General features: G+C 35.2%; 1 protein-coding gene across 2 annotated transcripts in view; it reads left to right on the forward strand.

Moving 5' to 3' along the window:
- The window catches only part of COL11A1 (collagen type XI alpha 1 chain), a 232,057-nt gene extending 219,011 nt beyond the window's left edge, over nt 1-13,046 (forward strand). The window contains exons 59-67 of one of the 2 annotated variants that reach the window (XM_001140143.6): nt 510-617; nt 1,159-1,212; nt 1,322-1,357; nt 1,450-1,503; nt 3,018-3,267; nt 6,784-6,896; nt 8,318-8,386; nt 10,164-10,397; nt 11,920-13,046. In XM_001140143.6, the coding sequence (XP_001140143.1) occupies nt 510-617; nt 1,159-1,212; nt 1,322-1,357; nt 1,450-1,503; nt 3,018-3,267; nt 6,784-6,896; nt 8,318-8,386; nt 10,164-10,397; nt 11,920-12,066 (1,065 nt within the window). In that variant the 3' untranslated portion in view covers nt 12,067-13,046. The remainder of the gene's footprint in view (nt 1-509; nt 618-1,158; nt 1,213-1,321; nt 1,358-1,449; nt 1,504-3,017; nt 3,268-6,783; nt 6,897-8,317; nt 8,387-10,163; nt 10,398-11,919) is intronic. The other variant, XM_001139974.6, reaches the window with a different exon arrangement.
- The last annotated feature ends 9,107 nt before the right edge of the window (nt 13,047-22,153 follow it).

Below are 22,153 nucleotides of genomic sequence, written 5' to 3' on the forward strand. Positions count from 1 at the left end.
TAGAATTTATGCTGAGTTGCACCAAGTACTTAGAGAAATTAGCCTTTTTAAAAATGGTATTATTATTGTTTGGATTACTTTTAAATCTTCAAATGCCTTTTAAAGACTGCAGAGTCTCTGAAGAATAGAAATTATTTCATATTAAATGAGATGCCTATTAAAATAATGAGTTTTCTGTTATTTATTCAACTTATATTATAGGAGATCATTATTGGTTTAGAGATTCCTCAAATGGAACACTTAAAATGATATTTTTAGAAAGCATTTTGTTTTGTAATATTTCCAATGCTTAATAAAGCCCTCACTTAAAATAAGCAGTAAAAGATCCAGTTAGGTGATGAGAAGGAGATTCTTAACTGTTTATTTCATTCAGAAGGGTATTTTAATGTTGTTTTATCAGCATTGTTCATTTTTATGCTTTAGAAATTTAATGTGCAAATATTTTATAACTAAAATTTTATGAAGATAGTAATGTACATGTTATTATTTTTTTTCTCTGCCTTTCAAAGGGACATCCTGGTTTAATTGGCCTGATTGGTCCTCCAGGAGAACAAGGGGAAAAAGGTGACCGAGGGCTCCCTGGAACTCAAGGATCTCCAGGAGCAAAAGGGGACGGGGTGAGTAAAAATATAGGTTATTTTTTCTACTCATTTCCAATAATACACACACACACACACACACACACACACAGTCCTTTAAGTATGATCAAAGAAACAATTGAGAGTGTCTTAATTCTAATTTGTTTAAGTCAGTAATGTTCTTAAAAAGATATTTTTGTTCAACCCTAGAGTAAATAAATTTTAAAATATTTAAGTTAGAAACCATAAAAATTACAGTTGAGTATTATTTAAACAAACATGTACTAAATTCCCATCACCTGTAAATCATATTCTGAGGGATAAAGGAATATACACATAAACACATATAGATTGAGAACAAAAACCTCATTGATATTGTAGCAACATAGGAAAAATTCTGATTATTTTGCACAAGTTATTTTTTAGATTCACCATGGAAAAATGTTTAAGCCATTCATAAATATTTTTGCATTCTCTAAATTTTACAGTGTATGCTGTTATGGAAATATTGAAAAGTTATGAAAACATGAAAATGAAATAGCTGAGAAAATCCATTTAAATTGGCTGATTCTCTCTCTAGGGAATTCCTGGTCCTGCTGGTCCCTTAGGTCCACCTGGTCCTCCAGGCTTACCAGTAAGTACAAGACAAAATAACCTTATAAGGTAGGGTTAAGTTACAAATATAACAAAGAGATACAAATGCTCCAGATTTTTATCTGTGCTTTTGCATTTGCATTTTGTAGGGTCCTCAAGGCCCAAAGGGTAACAAAGGCTCTACTGTAAGTAGTTTTCCCTTTGACAATTTAATTTTGCATTGAAACCTATTTAATTGCCTCTTCTTTATTTATGTCCTCTCTCTTCTTTCTAACAGGGACCCGCTGGCCAGAAAGGTGACAGTGGTCTTCCAGGGCCTCCTGGGCCTCCAGTAAGTACATGTTAACAAGAGTGATGTTCTGACAGTTCGCATCTGGAAGCTGCCAATGATTTCTCTGAATTTATAAGACAGACAAGAAGCACATTCTGTCAAAAGTGCTGATTTTATAGGAAACATTATATCATTTAAGTAATCAAGTCTACATGCCAAGACTTAAATTTTAATTGATTTCACTCTTCAAATATAAATACCTTAATTGTATATTATAGTCTTGTTTTTATTAATTTTTCAGGAGAATCATATACTATTTTGTCACATTAATGAAACCAACTTATTTTATGCCATAAAGATACATTTTTACTTGACTCTAGGAATAATGACAAAAATTCAGATGCTTTACATTTTTTCCTAGTGCATTATAAAGATACTAATAAAAACAATAGTAATAGCTACCACTTTATTAATACTAAAATGTTCTAGGCTTCACATAACTAATTAAATGGTAGAATTAAAATATAGGTCCATGGGAAAGAAATGTTATTCTTCTTTCTTGAGCTAAAATCTTTCCAACTATATGTATACTAGTTTTCTAGGGCTACCATAGCAAAGTACCACAGAGTCGGTGGCTCAAACCACAAAAATGTATTGTCTCCCAGTGTTGGAGGCTAGAAGTCCTAGAACAAGGTGTCGACAGTGTTGGTTCCTTCTGAGGTCCATGGCGGAAGGGTCTGCTCTGCACTTCTCTTCTTGGCTTGTGGTGGCTGTCTTTCCCCTGTGTCTCTTCACATTATCTTCCCTCTTTGGGTGTATCTGTGTTTAAATTTCTCCTTTTTATAAGAATATCACTTATATTGGATTAGGGCCCACTCTAGTGATGTTATCTTAATTATATTTTCAGTGACTATATTTCCAAATGGGATTACATTCTGAGATACTGAGAATTAGGACTTCAACATTACAAATTTTTGTGGGATACAATTCAACCCATGACAATATGATAACTATTTGATATAGCTCTGCTCGTAATGTAAATTCAAGTCTGGTTGCATTGATTTTAAGTTTGTTAATTTATAATGATTTAAGTCACACATATCTGAAGCAAACTAATGTGTACATATTTCTTAAAGTTTAATGTTTTATAATATAAATTATCATCAAATATAATAGACAGTTGATTAGATAGCGCAATAGCTTTAAAGTGCTGTTCTAATCCTCAGAGACTTTACAATCTACTTGTGGAGTTAGGGCATATAAATGATGACTAATTAATAAACAAGAGACTAACATATGTAACATATCTACACAAATCTGTGCTATATTATTATATAGATAAAGGGTGAGAAATCATCTAACTTATTCACCTACCTCAATATCTCCACCAAGTTCATCATAGAAGAATCTATGATGTTTATATATTTATAAACTTATCCTATAGCATAAATTTTGTAGCTAATGAAAAGCTAAACCAACTAATTTCTTATAACAAAAACATAACCAGTAATAATTAATATCTGCAGAATATTCCACTTTATGAAACAATTGCTCTCACATTATCTTCTTTACAGGGTCCACCTGGTGAAGTCATTCAGCCTTTACCAATCTTGTCCTCCAAAAAAACGAGAAGACATACTGAAGGCATGCAAGCAGATGCAGATGATAATATTCTTGATTACTCGGATGGAATGGAAGAAATATTTGGTTCCCTCAATTCCCTGAAACAAGACATCGAGCATATGAAATTTCCAATGGGTACTCAGACCAATCCAGCCCGAACTTGTAAAGACCTGCAACTCAGCCATCCTGACTTCCCAGATGGTATGTAAATAATACATGACAAAGCAAATGTACCGAGCCCCTGAGTTTCTGAGGTGCATTGGCAGCTCATTCATTCTAGTTAAATGTTTAATACAGTCTCTAAATAAAATGAAACAGTTATTAATTATCTTCTAGACAGAAAAAATCATTTATACTGCATAAATCAAGATTTGCTTTGGAAAATCCTTGTCTGTTAAATGGGATTTTATTAAATTATGACAAGATCATTTTTGGATGATTACAGCTAACACAAATGTACTTTGCTTGTAATAACTATCACAGAATGGATACTGTGTATACACACATGTGTATATTGTAGTATGATTACTAACTTCATGTTAATGTGAATACTTACATTAATATGATTATTATTTTAGATTAATATGAATAATATGGATATGTGTAAATAGCATAACTGATGTATATTTGATCTATCAGTTTGGCAATGATTTGGTGAACAGAATATTAAGAACTGGGATAGCTTGGGGCAAAAATGTATCTTTAATTGATCCACAGATATTCCAAACAGCTGTGAATAGCTTACTTACTAATAACAATTAGGATAATTCATCATACCAACTCTTTGACAAAACCTTTATATACCTATTGGTCAGAGAAAGAAAGTTTCAGGTTGCTAAGTTAGTTGACTAAACTCTTACAATTATTAAAGTAGCAAGGGGCAGATCTTCATCTGATTTTTAAATTTCCCACTGCATGTTGAACTATTTTGTCTCCCCTTTACTCTGTAGAAAATACTGTTTTGCACTACCAGTCATATAATGTCAGTTATAACTGTGATCTAAGTAACTCAATGCAGATAGAAAAGTTCAATGTAGTTCAGAAACAGCCAGCATAAAAAAAAGGATGTCACAAAGATCTTCTTATCTTAAACAAGCATAGCCTGTTAAAGGTAAAACACAGGTAATTATTAGCGTTCCTATACAAACTGGTATCTAACATCTTTATGTTTATAATATGTTTATCTGAAAAATATACATTTAATTTAGTGATTTATAAGGAGATTTACTTTTAACTGGTATTATTTAAGCAAAGGATTTAGATGATTTAGATAATTCAATGTTATATACTCCTAAAAACCATGTAAGATACATCAAAGGTTCACAGTGGTTATCTCTACTTGGTAAAATCTTAGATGATTTTTTTTTTTATTTCCTTGTATTTTTTTCCTGGGAATTCTAATTTGTTTCAGACATGATTATATTAATGGTATAATCTGAAAAAATATAGATGTTTTTGTTAAAGATATAAAAGTTATGCGACTATTAGAATACTTTTCCTGTTTATATACAAGTAGTAGCAGAAGATAAAGCAGGTTGATATTGCATTGTTTAGAGTTCCAGCACCAAGATAAGCAATTTGAGCTTTTAAAATATTAAAAGTTCATAACCAGTGGACTTATATAATTCAAATATTTGAAATGAAGTGGCAGCATGAAAAACAGTTGGAAGTATAAAGGTAGAAAGAATTCGATTCCTTTCCTTCTCAGTATAAAGGTCAAAGCTGCCACCCCTATAAAAAAAAAAAAGGTTAACAAGAGAAAAGTATTAAAAATGTATTTGATTATAGTTCAACATAACATAGGAGCCTTCAGATTCAAGCTCAAAAGATACAGAGGAAGCTGTCTGATTTTATGCTTAGGTTCGATAAGGCAGGGACAGCTGTGTAGAAATGCAATATAATATTGGACAAAAAAAGGGTATGAGCTAATGATACTAATCTGAGTAGGGAAACCTAGTAAGGCCTTCTGTTCAGATACTCCCTGGCCTGTGTTGTAGTATTCCATCCTCCCAGGTACGGGGTAGAACCCCTCTGGAATAAGAGTTTTAATTTCTTTATGGCCAGCTGTTACACAGAAAGGTGGGTGAAGGTTATGTTAGCAGTGGCAAATCCATATGGTATACTAAGGGTTGTAGGAGTGACAGTTTATTAAAAAGTTTTAGAACAGAAATGAAAGAAAGTAAAGTACACTTGGAAGAGGGTGAAGCGGGCGACTGGAGGGCTTCAAGTGCATGGTTTGACCTTTGACTTGGGGTTTTCTACATTGGCATGCTTCTGAGGTTTGCATCTCTTCTCGCCTGATTCTTCCCTTGGGGTGGGCTGTCCACAAGGGCAGTGGGCTGCCAGCACTTGGGAGGGGCCACACACACATTTTGTTTCCTGGAGTTGTGCTCATGCTCACTTGAGGCGTTTTACCCTTACCAGTTTAGTGTTCCCAGAGGAAGATTGTTTACCAGTTAAACTCCAACCATTTGCATCTTAGTGCACATGCTTGAGCCCAGTAGCCCACCTCCTGAGATCGTATAAAGAAGCTGCTGGTCACCAGTTTCAGGTGTTTTCTCTGAGGGAAAGGGAGACGGCCATTCCCTGGCACCAGCTGCAACCAATTGTTTTAGCGAGACAGTTTAACAACTGCCTGACCTTCATCTGATGGTCGCCTGACATTCCTGGTGGGGTTGGCGGGGCTCTCCTGCCCTGTTTATGTCTGACTGACTACCTACTATAACAGTTAGAGTAATATGTTTAGGTTTTATAGCTGGCTTTGCAAAAAAGGGGTTCTGGTTTCTATGATCCACTTTGGGGAGGAGGGATTCTAATTTCCATGACTTGCCTCAAGGGAGAATGAGGGATGAGAGACAGGAGGGCAGAGGTCACAGAAAAACTGATTCAGAAGCTTTCACGTTGGGGTATCATTTTTTGAGCCCCAATAGAAGGAAGCAAAGTAATGTTTATATGTATATCACTTTTGGCTCCTAGTAACTCTTGTTAACTAAAGCCATATTGTCTGTTATCTAAAGAATAACTTTGTTACTCCCACTATTTTCCATGCTTACTCACATAACACCAAATGAATGGTGATGATTATTCACATAATAAAGTGTGTTCTGCAATATTTCAGCAATGGCATTAATAGCAGGCTGCATTAAAATATATAAAGTAGTCCTTCTTAGGACCCCCCTTCAAAGACAGAGTACATTTATTGCAAGAAGTTTTTTTTTTTTATAAAATAAGGCAGAGGTATGGTCTCTGAGGCTAAGTAGATACGATATCACCTCCATTGTTACAAATGAAGAAACTAGGAAGAAAATATATTGATTACACTACTCAGATTACTTAAGTAGTAAATAATACTTATGAGATTTGGAGTCAAGTATATCTTATTTCAATATGCATGCAATTTATTACACAGGGATAAATGGAATGTTAATATTTGAGGAGATGATATTTAAGTTGAAACCAAAAAGTGATAGGCATGAAAAGAATTTTAAAAAGGTATTCCAGGTAGAATATATGGGGCATTTGCAAAGCTTTGAGGCAGACAAGAGAAAGTATCACTCTTTATTAAGAAACGTACCCCAATATGCCCAAAAGCTTAAAAGGCAAAAGATCTATTAATATATATTTTCCTTATTTCTCTTTCTAACAAAATTTGATATCTAATGCATTCAACAATGATGTCAATGAATTTTTTATGACATATTTTTTGCTACCTTCTAGGTGAATATTGGATTGATCCTAACCAAGGTTGCTCAGGAGATTCCTTCAAAGTTTACTGTAATTTCACATCTGGTGGTGAGACTTGCATTTATCCAGACAAAAAATCTGAGGGAGTAAGTACCAATCTGTTTTGGTGGTGAATGTTGACAGTTCCTGCCATGTTTTGCAATATTGAACTAAACAGGAAAATTATACTGTCATATTTTCATTTATCTGCTTTTCTTACAAAATAATTAGAGTACTTCATTTGCATAAACATGAATAAGCACCAAATTGATGCACAGAGTTAACAAATACTTCTCTTCTTTATTTTTTACCCAGATGTATTCTTTCTGCACCTGCTTGCTCGCTAAAATTCTATGGATTTCCATGACACAGCACAGCTGAATTTTAGTGCCACTAAAGTGTTCTTCTGCCCAATTACCACATCAGAGACCTCACAGCTGCATATTACACCCAAAATATCTAATTTTATAAAGAATTAAACTTGTATATACAAGTCTTTTCTGCACTTACATATTTTTAAATATTTAGTTTCTTTAAACAAATTCTTTAATTTTTACCTAACATTACTACCAGTATACTGAGTTCTGTCTTCAAAGCTAAATGCAAATCATTAATGTAAAGAAAGTTTGTTCACGAGCATAACTATATTCTCCAAACATTTTATAAGTGGACATTTTGTCTTTATTGATATTCATGTAATAAATCTCATTCTTCCTAGTAAATGGTGTGGACAGTAGAGGCACAGAAACTCCTTAAGGCAAAACAAGTAGCTTTATGTGTGACTAATGGTTTTGGGAGAAAAGTTAAGTTTCTGAGTAAAGAGTGGGTAGTAAGGGCAGGAGAAAAAACAACTTCCATCTTCCAACCCTACTTGGCATGTAATGAAGCACAGTAAAGCTCCCCTAGCCTCCAGAGAAATGTGGAAAAACAGAAAATGTTTCTTACACAGATAACTCGAGTTCCCTATTGTGAAGACTTATATACCCTTTGCTGTTCTTCACAAAGCAGAACAATAAATGCAGATCTATAAGATTCTAAATATTCTAACCAGCAGGGAGTAATTCAGGTTGTTTCCAATCAGTGCCTTTCACACAGTATCTCTCCTTAGCTACTGGCTAAATACTTTCAAACATGTTCCTTGGCTATGGAGTGAAGATGGTACCTGCCTTGCTTGATGAAGCTGACTGACATTTTGAGGATTTTCTTTGCAAAGGGTTTCTGAGTGTTCCACCAATGTCCCCTATAACCCTTAGTATGCCTATACCAGGTTGTCTTTCCCCTTTTCCTTTAGAGCTGATAAAGACAACAAAAAGGAAATGACTCAATCTTCACTACATAGAATGTACAGGATCTATCTCAAATTTTTCTCTTTGTCTCATTTTGTATAATCTAATTTGTGTCATTTTAAAACGATTTTAAGCCTCTTTATTTTCTTAGTCTTACTGAAAATGAATTATATGTATATAAAAATACTGTTTATATTGTAAATTTTCACCTACTCACTAACTTTTCTGTTCCTTTGCAACAGGTAAGAATTTCATCATGGCCAAAGGAGAAACCAGGAAGTTGGTTTAGTGAATTTAAAAGGGGAAAACTGGTATGTTATTACCTCAACATGAAACGATTTTTCACGAACTCAAGAAGTGACATTCTGATTATGTATTTCTGGACTTTAACAGTGAAAGTCTAAATTATGCTAAATGAGGATTCCCTGTGGTCTCTAGTTTGTTCCACTTAATATCTCTTAGACCATTGTGGTATCTTAAAGCAACCTAACATTTTTGTATAAAAGTAAATGGAAATATGCTAAATTTATGGAAAACAAGGATCAAATCATGCATACAATTTATTAAGTACCTGAGATAGACATCATAAAAATTGATTATGTTAGAAATATCAGGTATAAAGAATATAATATCTACTTAATATCTTCCTATTATTTCACTTTCTGTCTGCTTGAAACCTAATTCCTTCTTTATTCTTCATATCAATAAGTTGGAATGTGCAACTTTTTCTGATTGTTCTGGCACAAATTTAAAGATTTCCATACAATTACCAGTTCATTTCAATAATTTTCTAAAGATATTTTAAGATTAGATGTCAGAATTAAATTAATCTTTAAAAGGTGTTTAATCATATATGTGTTTAAAGTATTTTATTTAGAAGTTATTGAATTTAAAGTGTTTTCCAGTTATCCAGATAATTATTCAGTTGTTTAATTTTCTTTGAAAAGCTATTATTTTCCATTTATGATTATTTATACAGTTATTATTTCTATACAAACTCATGCATATTAACCACTTTTATTGACACTCTCCACTGGAGTTATAATTCTCTATTACAGTCTTCAAGTTGCATATTAAATATCCATAGTACATTATTATCTTTGTATAAGTTTAAAAATATGTACAGATAGAACTCTATGTGTGTGGATTGAATTTTCCCAGTAGACTTTTTTCTTCAACCCCCAAGAATACTCATGATCTGACCTACTATTCAGTAAGAACTAAGTAAAATCTGTTTTAAGGAAGAAAGTAACAAATAACTGCCTTTACATTGACCTAATCTATAATCTAGGTGAACATCTTAACCTTTTTTTTTTCAAATTTAAGTGTATATGTTACAGCTGAACTCAGATATTTTTATTACCAAAAATAAGACAATTTATAAAGATGATATGAGACAGTTGCTAATAAATTACAACTGAGACTATTTTCCTGCTATAATTTCAGAATAAGTATTGACTCAACAAATATTAACTTGTCTTGTCTTGCACATTATGCCTGCTGCTGGCAATACAATGTTGAATACACACATCATCTAAAAATAGATAAACAGGCATTTCTGAAAATATTAATAACCTTTGAGGACTATAGCCCCAAAATGAAAAGTGTAGGAACATGTTTACAGATTTGGGTAAAGTTGATACATTTTGAAATGTTTGAAAGGAATAGTCAAAATCAAACAACATAAAACCAGCTAATCTTTGCATTATTCTGAGATTCCTTGGTTTTCATTGTTCCATTATTTTACCAATTTTTTTTCAAAAAGATACAGAAATATATTGAAACATTTCTTGGAAACTAAAGCATTTTTTATAGTGTTTACTGTTTAGGAAACTAAGACTTAGAGATAAAGTGGTTTTTTCAAAGATAAGCAGTGGCTACAGTAACTTAAGTGGGATACAATTCATAAAATCTTGTCTCTGGGTCTTCTGACCCTCAATGTACACTTTTTTTCATTAGGTTAAGGTGGGTCTTTTGATTCATCTACATTCTTCTGGCATCACAGTTCACTGTCTGCAGTGATTTAATTCTTTGTAGCATAAAAGAGGAAAAGAGTCATTAGGTGTCTTTTTATTCCTTTATTCCTAGCTTTCATACTTAGATGTTGAAGGAAATTCCATCAATATGGTGCAAATGACATTCCTGAAACTTCTGACTGCCTCTGCTCGGCAAAATTTCACCTACCACTGTCATCAGTCAGCAGCCTGGTATGATGTGTCATCAGGAAGTTATGACAAAGCACTTCGGTTCCTGGGATCAAATGATGAGGAGATGTCCTATGACAATAACCCTTTCATCAAAGCACTGTATGATGGCTGTGCGGTGAGTATAAGTTCTGCTTGTCTCCCTTCACAGAGATGATAGGCAGCATGTCACCGTTTCAGTTGGTCCTTAGCCAGATTTTTCTCATGAAATGGACGTCAGTTGTTATTAACATTTGATGCTTAATCTTGACATGTTAAACTATGGTATGTGAGAAACCAGTAATGTTAACACACACACACAGTTATGCACATAGACACTCTGAAACATTTTTAAAGGCATAACAGAAGGTAATCTTGGATTATATGTTATTTTATTCTGACATTTGAATCATATCACAGCTAGTTATTCCTAAAATGAAAAAGAAAATAAAAAAACTTATTTCATTTGCCTCCTTATTGGTGATTTTAAAATGACAGATAAAGGAATCACCATTATACCATTTATAATATCAATAATTTTTATCCCTATATTTTGTTTATAAGAAGCTTGTTAATTTGTACTATATCAGTTTGAGATCCAGTATCATTATTGTTATCTCTATCTTATAGAACTACCTTGTTCACACACATAAGATTTTATATAAGAAAATAATAAATAGGTGCCCTAAAAAGTTCATTGCTTTAGCTGAGTATTGATGACTGAAGAGAAGTCACAATTGTAAATAAGTAAGTTCATGTTTTCATCAAAATGAGTGGAGTGCAAGTAAAATGAAGAAGAGAGAATAAAGCAAATGAATGGAGCAAGAGTTGGGAAAAGCTTTTCCAATATAGTTTATTGTTAAATATTCATAAAATTAACATATAGCAGAAGAAATTTTTTTGACATTTGACCTTGTGTGTTATAGTTCTGAACCTGTATTCAACTTTTTCTGTAAGAGAATTTGACTATGTATATCTTAATTATAATGGTAAAGATGTATTATTTATACTGGAGGGGTTGGGTGTGGTGTCTTACCCCTGTAATCCCAGAACTTTGGGCGGCCGTGGTGGGCAGATCACCTGAGGTCAGGAGTTCAAGACCAGCCTGGCCAACAAAGTGAAACCTCATCTACTAAAAATACAAAAATTAGCCAGGCATGGTGGCACATGCCAGTAGGTCCAGCTACTCAGGAGACTGAGGCAGGAGAATGGCTTGAAACCAGGAGGCAGAAGTTGCAGTGAGATCACTGCTCTCCAGCCTGAGCAACAGAGCAAGACTTCATCTCAACAAAAAAAAAAAAAAGAAAGAAAAGAAAAAGAATATATATATATATATATATATATATATATATATGAGGATTCAATACCAACATCAATTTTCATATTAAATTGTATTTATTAACGCAAGACTCTTTTTAATTACAAAATATATAGCACTATCATAGTTAAGTAATTACAGCTAAATATTAGATGTACTAATCACTATTCAAAATTTAGAACTGTATCAGTGATAAGAATTATTACATAGATAATAGAAAATTTGTTTTTCTATTCTCTTCTCTCTCAGCTTCTTACCTCCACTCAGAAGCCCAAGAAAAAATAAGATGCATTTAAAAATATTAAAATATTGTATAACTTTTTATTTCTGCTTTATTTTACAGTCCAGAAAAGGCTATGAAAAGACTGTCATTGAAATCAATACACCAAAAATTGACCAAGTACCTATTGTTGATGTCATGATCAATGACTTTGGTGATCAGAATCAGAAGTTTGGATTTGAAGTTGGTCCTGTTTGTTTTCTTGGCTAAGATTAAGACAAAGAACATATCAAATCAACAGAAAATATACCTTGGTGCCACCAACCCATTTTGTGCCACATGCAAGTTTTGAATAAGGATGGTATAGAAAACAACGCTGCATATACAGGTGCCATTTAGGAAATACCAATGCCCTTGTGGGGGCAGAATCACATGGCAAAAGCTTTGAAAATCATAAAGATATAAGTTGGTGTGGCTAAGATGGAAACAGGGCTGATTCTTGATTCCCAATTCTCAACTCTCCTTTTCCTGTTTGAATTTCTTTGGTGCTGTAGAAAACAAAAAAAAGAAAAATATATATTCATAAAAAATATGGTGCTCATTCTCATCCATCCAGGATGTACTAAAACAGTGTGTTTAATAAATTGTAATTATTTTGTGTACAGTTCTATACTGTTATCTGTGTCCATTTCCAAAACTTGCACGTGTCCCTAAATTCCATCTGACTCTAATTTTATGAGAATTGCAGAACTCTGATGGCAATAAATATATGTATTATGAAAAAATAAAGTTGTAATTTCTGATGACTCTAAGTCCCTTTCTTTGGTTAATAATAAAATGCCTTTGTATATATTGATGTTGAAGAGTTCAATTATTTGATGTCGCCAACAAAATTCTCAGAGGGCAAAAATCTGGAAGACTTTTGGAAGCACACTCTGATCAACTCTTCTCTGCCGACAGTCATTTTGCTGAATTTCAGCCAAAAATATTATGCATTTTGATGCTTTATTCAAGGCTATACCTCAAACTTTTTCTTCTCAGAATCCAGGATTTCACAGGATACTTGTATATATGGAAAACAAGCAAGTTTATATTTTTGGACAGGGAAATGTGTGTAAGAAAGTATATTAACAAATCAATGCTTCCGTCAAGCAATCATATGTATAATTTTTTTTCTACCTTATCATCTCATTGTTTTCAGTGTGCTTCAATAATGCAGGTTAATATTAAAGATGGAAATTAAGCAATTATTTATGAATTTGTGCAATGTTAGATTTTCTTATCAATCAAGTTCTTGAATTTGATTCTAAGTTGCATATTATAACAGTCTCAAAAATTATTTTACTTGCCCAACAAATATTACTTTTTTCCTTTCAAGATAATTTTATAAATCATTTGACCTACCTAATTGCTAAATAAATAACATATGGTGGACTGTTATTAAGAGTATTTGTTTTAAGTCATTCAGGAAAATCTAAACTTTTTTTTCCACTAAGGTATTTACTTTAAGGTAGCTTGAAATAGCAATACAATTTAAAAATTAAAAACTGAATTTTGTATCTATTTTAAGTAATATATGTAAGACTTGAAAATAAATGTTTTATTATTTCTTATATAAAGTGTTAAATTAATTGATACCAGATTTCACTGGAACAGTTTCAACTGATAATTTATCACAAAAGAACATACCTGTAATATTGAAATTAAAAAGTGAAATTTGTCATAAAGAATTTCTTTTATTTTTGAAATCGAGTTTGTAAATGTCCTTTAAAGAAGGGAGATATGAATCCAATAAATAAACTCAAGTCTTGGCTACCTGGATTGGTCATTTTCTTTCTTAAATAGGTTCCAAATTATTCTCAATTTCAGATAAAGCTTTTGATTCCTTCTTGACCATCCAGATTAGAATAGTTTTACACTTCTGAACAAACATATTACCATTCAGAGATAAGTTGTCTAAATCCCCCACATGCATAAGATAGTGAAAAGAACATGGTAATACTAAATTTATAAAATAAAGGTAGTTTATACTCAAAATTTCAGAGATATTTTTGTAATTAAATATTTTACATAATGAAAGTATAGCAATAACAGAATATTTTGCATATTAGCCTGCATCAGGGATGCAGTGTTATCCATTTAAACCAAATAAACTTTAATTTGGCACTCAATAGAATGAATAGATAATGGAATGTCTATGCTTTTATATTCTTTCCATGTATGGATATAGTCTTCTTCAGGACATCAGACTTTTTTCTCTCCCTTATGATTGATGTAATCTAGACAAAATAAAGCTCACCAGAATAGAAAAAAACCTGTTAGATGACATTTTAATCCTGGCCCCAGCAGGTATGTTATTCATATGAAAAATACAAAGAATAGTATTGACCTTGAAGGCAGGGTAAATCATGGACTTAGTGCACATGAAATTTGATCTAACTTTCTTTAAGAAATAAAACTACAAACACAAGGTACAGAAGTGACTATAATGAGTAAAGATATTACAACAAATTATTATTTTTATTAAAAAGTTAACACACAAAAAAACAGGAAATCTGGGAAAACAATGTTTTTTTCTTTCTGAAACACTTCTGTGATTTTTTAATATATTTTTGGCTGCAGTCTCTTTGAGTGCCTCTTTATAAGAGATTTCATAATTTAACTTCCTATAGAGTAAGATACTCTAATATGCAAGGTGAAAAAATGTTTCTTATTGATACCTTAGAAATATTTCTGTTTCATGTCTTGTTATTGGTAAGTATTATAAAATTTTTAGATTATTTAAAAATTTAGGAAAATCTCTATTACATATATTTCATATGCACTACAAAATTTGTGAGAAATTTCCACAGACTAGCTTCTGATTCTGTTTATTTCAAATCTTGTTTCTCCTCCACTGCCTATAGATTTTATGTTCTGGGCACCATAAAACACATGTATGCCATGGTACAAACTCAGTCTTCTTTGTGGTCATCATAACATATCATTAGTTCATTCTTCCATTGCTATAAAGAAATACATGAAACTGAGTAATTTATAAAGAAAATAGGTTTAATTGGCTCATGGTTCTGCAGGCTGTACAGGAAGAATAGCAGTTTCTACTTCTGGGGAAGCCTCAGGAAGCTTCCAATCATGGCAGAAAGCAAAGTGAGAGTGAGGCGTCTCACATGGCTGGAATAGGTGCAAAAGAGAGTGAGAGGGGAGGTGCTATACACTTTTAAATAACTATATCTCATGAGAATTTACTATCACAAAAACAGCCCAAGAGGATGCTGGTAAACTCTTCATGAAGGATCCACCCCCAGGTCCAATTACATCACACTAGGTCCCAGCTCCAACACTGCGGATTACAATTCAATATAAGATTTGAGTGTGGACACATATCCCAACTATATCAGTGGATGACAGGGTTATTCCAGAAAGCCATTTACACTAGGATTGCTGGCATTAATATACTTAAAATAATGACAGGTTGTATAATTATACCCCATCATGTAAATATAGTATACAAACCCCAAATAAATGAATCTATATTTGAATTTTCTCCTTGCTGGCCCCTTCCACTCTACCTAACAAAAGGCAAAATCACAAAGAGTAGTTGCAGTGGTAAAACAATGTTCTTAACTAATCATGGTCAATGTTACTCTGGCAAATTTTACTAATAATATGACCATGTAAACATATTTCTAGGAGACCTCTCAGGGTCTTAAATGGAGCTCATGCAAAAGAAGTGTCCTGGAGCTTAAGCTTTATGATTTTCATGTTAAATAGATGGCTTCATACTGGATAACTGTAAAACATATGAGTTACCTAACACAATATCTGGCATATATCAGCTATAAAGAAATTGCTGCTGCTCTAGATTTCTTTGTGCTGCTATTATCACCATAGTATAAGTCCCTTTCTGATATGTAGCTATTAACACCTGTGCTACCCAATATCATATAATTTTTATAAAGATTTCATTTTAACAAAGTAAATACTATACAAATTGCATGATCACAGAGACCCAAATCATCAAAGAGAGTTACATGCAAGCTTTACAAATGATTTGCAAAAGATACCAAAAAAGAGCAGCAGCCTAAGGCATTTTAAATCCAGCAAGTCTGAATTCACCGGACATAGCTTATCAAATCTTCTTTTTCTATATATACCAAAATGTGTTTTACTTGCCAGAGGATGATTTTAATAGGTCTTGGGGGTCTCTCAACTTTGGTACTTTGCTAGTTTCATATCCCTGTACTGGCTGTATGATTAACCATTGCTCAGTACAGCTGCAGCCAGGAGATCCATAGATTGCAGAATTATTTACAGAAAATTTTTTTAAAGAAACATATCTCACTTAAACCATTCCAAGTTCAGTAAGCTGTACATAGCAACCCATGCAGAATCCTCATTCAGTATTCATCTAATAAATCCAACTGCCAATATTTAGAAGGAGATGGTTCAGGGTTAAAAAAGAAACAATATTAAAAAAATTTACAAATCCATGGTTAACTCTTTCCTAAAACCACAACGTGAAATAATTTCAGAAATGTTTCATGCTATAGTAACTGTGACTTATTTTACAATAACATTATAATGGTAGTTCTGTCTATAATACTATAGGTATGAGATAAACAAAACCATGGGGATATGGTTTGGCTGTGTCCCCATCCAAATCTCATCTTGAATTCCCCCTTGTTGTGTGAGAACCCGGTGGGAGACAATTGAATGATGGGGGCAAGTCATTCAAATGCTGTTCTTGTGACAGTGAGTAAGTCTCGTGAGATCTGATGGTTTTAAAAAGAGGCATTCCCCTGAACAAGCTCTCTCATTTTTTGCCTGCCACCATCCATGTAAGATGTGACTTGTTCCTCCTGCCTTCCACCATGATTGTGAGGCTTTCCAAGCCAATTAAAGCCCATTTTAATTGAACTGTAAGTCCAATTAAACCTCTTTCTTTTGTAAATTGGTCAGTCTAGGGTAGGTCTCTATCAGCATCATGAAAACAGACTAATACAATACCTTGATACCAGTGAAGTGGGATGAAATGATACCTGAAAATGTGGAAGCAGCTTTGGAACTAGGTAAAGGCAGAAGTTGGAACAGTTTGAGGGGCTCAGAAGACAGGAAATTGTGGGAAAGTTTGAAATTTCCTAGAGACTTGTTGAATGGCTTTGACCAAAATGCTGATATGGTCTCAGATGGAAATGAGGAACTTGTTGGGAACTGAAGCAAAGGTGACTCTTGTTATGTTTTAGCAAATAGACTGGTGGCATTTTGCCCCTACCCTAGAGATTTATGGAACTTTGAACTTGAGAGAGATGATTCAGGGTATGTGGCAGAAGAAATTTCTAAGCAACTAGCATTCAGGATGTAACCTGGGTGCTGTTAAAAGCATTCCGTTTTATAAGGGAAGCATAGCATAAAAATTCAGGAAATTTGCAGCCTGACAATGTGATAAAAAATAAAATCCCTTTTTCTGAGGAGAAATTCCAGCTGCAGAAATTTGCATAAGTAACAAGGAGAGGAATGTCAATCCCCAAAACAATGGGGAAATGTCTCCATGTATCCAGGCCATGTCAAAGATCTTCATGGCAGCCACTCCCATCACAGGCCCAGAGGCAGAGCAGGAGAAATGGTTTTGTGGGCCAGGCCCAGGGTTGCCATGCTGTGTGCAGCTTAGGGACTTGGTGCTCTGTGAACCAGCAGCTCCAGCTGTGGCTGAAAGGGGTCAATGTAGAGATTGGGCCTTGGCTTCAGAGGGTGCACGCCCCAAGCCTTGACAGCTTCTATGTGGTGTTGAGCCTGTGAGTGCACAGAAGTCAAGAATTGAGGTTTGGGAATGTCTGCCTAGATTTCAGAAGACGTATGGGAACTCCTGGATGCTCAGGCAGAAGTTTGCTGCAGGGGTGGGACCTTCATGGAGAACCTTTGCTAGGGAAGTGCAGAAAGGGAATATGGGGTCAGAGTCCCCCACACAGAGTCCCTACTGGGGAACCACCTAGTGGAGCTATGAGAAAAGGGCCACTGTCCTCCAAACCCCAGAATGGTAGATCCACCGACAACTTGCACTGTGTGCTTGGAAAAACTGCAGACACTCGATGCCAGCCTGTGAAAGAAGTCAGGAGGAGGGCTATACTCTACAAAGCCATAGAGTCGGAGCTTCTCAAGACCATGGGAGCCCACCTCTTGCATCAGTGTGACCTGGATGTGAGACATGGAGTCAAAGGAGATCATTTTGGATCTTTAAGATTTGACTGCCCTGCTGGATTTCAGACTTGCATGGGGCCTATAGCCCCTTTGTTTGGCCAATTTTTCCCATTTGAAATGGCTGTATTTTGTATTTATTTATTTTATTTATTTTTTTGAGATGGAGTCTTGCTCCATCACCCAGGCTGGAGTGCAGTGGTGTGATCTCAGCTCACTGCAACCTCCACCTCCTGGGTTCAAGTGATTCTCCTGCCTCAGCCTCCCAAGTAGCTGGAACTACAGGTGCCCACCACTACGCCTGGCTAATTTTTGTATTTTTAGTAGAGACTGGGTTTTACCATATTGGCCAGTCTATTCTCGAACTCCTGACCTTGTGATCCGCCCATCTCAGCCTCCCAGAGTGCGTAAGCCCCCACACCTGGCCGGAATGGCTGCATTTACCAAATGCCTGTACTCTTACTGTATCTAGGAAGTAACTAACTTGCTTTTGATTTTACGGACTCTTAGCAAGGAGGGACTTGCCTATTCTCAGATGGAACTTTGGACTGTGGACTTTTGGGTTAATGCTGGAATGAGTTAAGACTTTGGGAGACTGTTGGGAAGGCATGATTGGTTTTGAAATGAGAGGCCATGAGATTTGGGAGGGGCCAGTGGTGGAATGATGAGGTATGGCTGTGTCCCAACCCAAATCTCATTTTGACTTCCCACATGTTGCGGGAGGGACCTGGTGGGAGGTAATTGAATCATGAGGCAAGTCATTTCCATGCTGTTCTTGTGACAGTGAATAAGTCTCATGAGAGTTGATAATTTTAAAAAGAGGCATTCCCCTGCACAAGCTCTCTTATTTTTTGCCTGCCACCATCTACGTAAAATATGACTTGCTCCTCCTTGCCCTCTTCCATGATTGTGAGGCTTTCCCAATCACATGGAACTGTAAGTCCAATTACACCTTTTTCTTACATTGCTCAGTCTCGAGTAGGTTTTCGTCAGCACCAGGAAGATGAACTAATACACCCTGATTCCTATTCTAAAATTACCTCTATATGTCTATGCAGAAATAATTAAGTAGCCTTTCTTCCCACAATGTGATGATTTCCTTTTTGTGGAATCTAAAAAGCAAACCTTACATCTCAGTAGCAGGTCTCATTCCAGTGATAACACAGTATAAGCTATTGAGTTGACTGACTTAATTCACCCCCATATTAGGGTGCATGGTGTAACTAAAATATTTGGCTGTTTTTCTGCTCATAGACTGAAATGATTATTTCTGGGGCCCAAAGGAAGATTCACATGAAATGATGAAAACTTCTTTGCTCAACCCTATGTGGGATGTCCAGACTTTGAATTAAATAAAACAAATCCACTACTTACAGATCCCTCCAGTCACTGTGGTTCAAAGGTCTGTGCAACCAATTCCTTAACAACACAGGTTTTTGTATCTTACCTATTTCTGGGAAATAAAATAAAACAAAATAAAAATAAGACATAGTAAATAAATAGTTTAAGCCACTAAATAAAAAATTGTTCCCATAGCTACCATTCAATAGGTAAAAGTATTTTCAAGACTCTGAAAGTTTTCATGTAATTTTTATGTAACTTTGATGTTTCTTATCTATGTAGAAAGAAACTAAGCTCATTTGTTAGATAACATTACTATCTAGTTGTCTTCACAGTTTTGATGTTTTAACATCAATACTTGACATGGTTTGGCTGTGTCTCCACCCAAATCTTATCTTGAATTGTAGTTCCCATAATCCCAACATGTTGCGGGAGGGACCTGGTTGGAGGTAACTGAATCATGGTGGTGGGTTTTCCAGAGCTGTTCTTGTGTAGTGAATAAGTCTCATGAGATCTGATGGTTTTATAAAGAGCAGTTGCCTTGCACTTGTCTCTCCTGTCACCACATAAAGAAGGATGTCATTGCTTCCCATTCCACCATGATTGTAAGTTTCCTGAGGCCTCTCCAGCCATGCTGAACTGTGAGTAAATTAAGCCTATTTCCTTTATAAATTACCCAGTGTCAGGTATGTCTTTATTAGCAGTGTAAGAAAGGACTAATATAGTAAATTGGTACTAGTAGAGTGGGGTACTGCTTGCTATTAAGATGCCCAAAAATGTGGAAGTGACTTTAGAACTGGGTAACAGTCAGAGATTGGAACAGTTTGGAGGGCTCAGAAGAAGACCGGAAGATGTGTGAAAGTTTGAAGCTTCATAGAGACTTGTTGAATGGTTTTGACCAAAATGCTGATAGTGATATGAACAATGAAGTCCAGACAGGTGGTCTCAGATGGAGATGAGGAACTTATTGGGAACTGAAGCAAAGGTGATTCTTGCTTTGCTTTAGCAGAGACTGGCTGCCTTTTGCCCCTGCCCTAGAGATCTGTGGGACTTTGAACTTGAGAGAGATGATTTAGGATATCTGGTGGAAAAAATTTCTAAGCAGCAAAGTGTTCAAGAGGTGACTTGGGTGTTTTTAAAAGCATTCAGTTTTATTCATTCACAAATATATGGTATGGATTTGAAACTTATATTTAAAAGGGAAGCACAGCATAAAAGTCCAGAAAATTTTACACCTGATAATATGATAAAAAAGAAAAACCTATTTATCTCAGGAGAAATTCAAATTTGCTCCAGAAATCCACATAAGTAACAAGGAGCCAAATATCAATCAATCACCAAGACAATGGGAAAAATGTCTCCAGGGAATGTCAGAGGTTTTCACAAGAGCCCCTCCTATCACAGGCTTGGAGGTGTAGAAGGAAAGAATGGTTTCGTGGGCAGGGCCGTTGGCCTTGCTTCTTTGTGCAGTCTTGGGACTTGGTGCCTTGCATCCCAGCCATGGCTAAAAGGGGTCATTGTATACCTCACGCCATTACTTCAGAGGGTGCAAGCCCCAAGCCTCGGCAGCTTACATGTGGTGTTGGGCCTGTGGCTGCACAGAAGTCAAGAATTAAGGTTTGGGAACCTTTGCCCAGATTTGAGAGGACGTTTGGAAATGTCTGGATATCTAGGCAAAGGTGTGTTGCAAGGTCAAAGCCCTCACGGAGAACTTCTGCTAGGGCACTGCAGAAGGGAAATATGGGGTAGGAGCTCCCACTCAGAGTCACCACTGGGGAACTTCCTAGTGGAGCTGAGAAGATGGCCACCATCCCCAGACCCCAGCATGATAGATCCACTGACGGCTTACACTGTGTGCCTAGAAAAGCCACAGCAACTCAACACCAGCCCGTGAAAGAAGCCAGGAGAGGAGCTGTACCCTGCAAAGTCAGGGGGTGGAGCTTCCCAAGAACATGAGAACCCACCACTTGCATCACCGTGACCTGGATGTGAGACATAGCGTCAAAGGAGATAATTTTGGAGCTTTAAGATTTGGCTGCCCTGCTAGAATTCAGAGTTGCATGGGGCCTATGTCCCCTTCGTTTTGGCTTATTTCTCCCATTTGGAATTAGTATATTTACTCAATTCTTGTACTCCAGTGAATCTAGGAAGTAACTCACTTGTGTTTGATTTTACAGGCTCATAGGTGGAACTGACTTGCTTATTCTCAGATGAGATTTTGGATTATAGACTTTTGAGTTAGTGCTGAAACAAGCTAAGATTTTGGAGGACATTTGGGAAGACATGATTGGTTTTGAAATGTGAGAACATGAGATTTGGGAACGGGAAAGGACAGAATGGTATTGTTTGGCTATGTCCCCACCCAAATCTCATCTTAAATTATAGTTCCCATAATCCTCACATGTTGTGAGAGGAACCTGGTGAGAGGTATTGAATCATGCGGGAGGGTTTTTCCCCTGCTATTCGCATAATAGTAAATAAGCCTCATGAGATCTGATGGTTTTATAAAAGACAGTTCCCCTGCACACATTTTTTTGTCTGCCATCATGTAAGATGTGCCTTTGCTCCTCCTTTGCTTTCCACCATCATTGTGAGGCCTCCACAGCCATATGGAACTGTGAGTCCTTTAAACTTGTTTTTTTTTTTTAAATAAATTACCGAGTCTTTTGTGTTTCTTCATAGCAGTATGAAAATGGACTAATACACTAGTGAAATAAATAAGAATAAAAAAAAAAACACCAACTCTTAAAGTATTATCTGTTTAACTAAAAGTAAAAAAGGGATATGACTAGGGCAAATTGAGGTTTCATTGTAGATTTTGGAT

Source organism: Pan troglodytes, chromosome 1 (genome assembly GCF_028858775.2).
Source record: "Pan troglodytes isolate AG18354 chromosome 1, NHGRI_mPanTro3-v2.0_pri, whole genome shotgun sequence".
In the NCBI taxonomy this organism is placed as follows: domain Eukaryota; kingdom Metazoa; phylum Chordata; class Mammalia; order Primates; family Hominidae; genus Pan; species Pan troglodytes.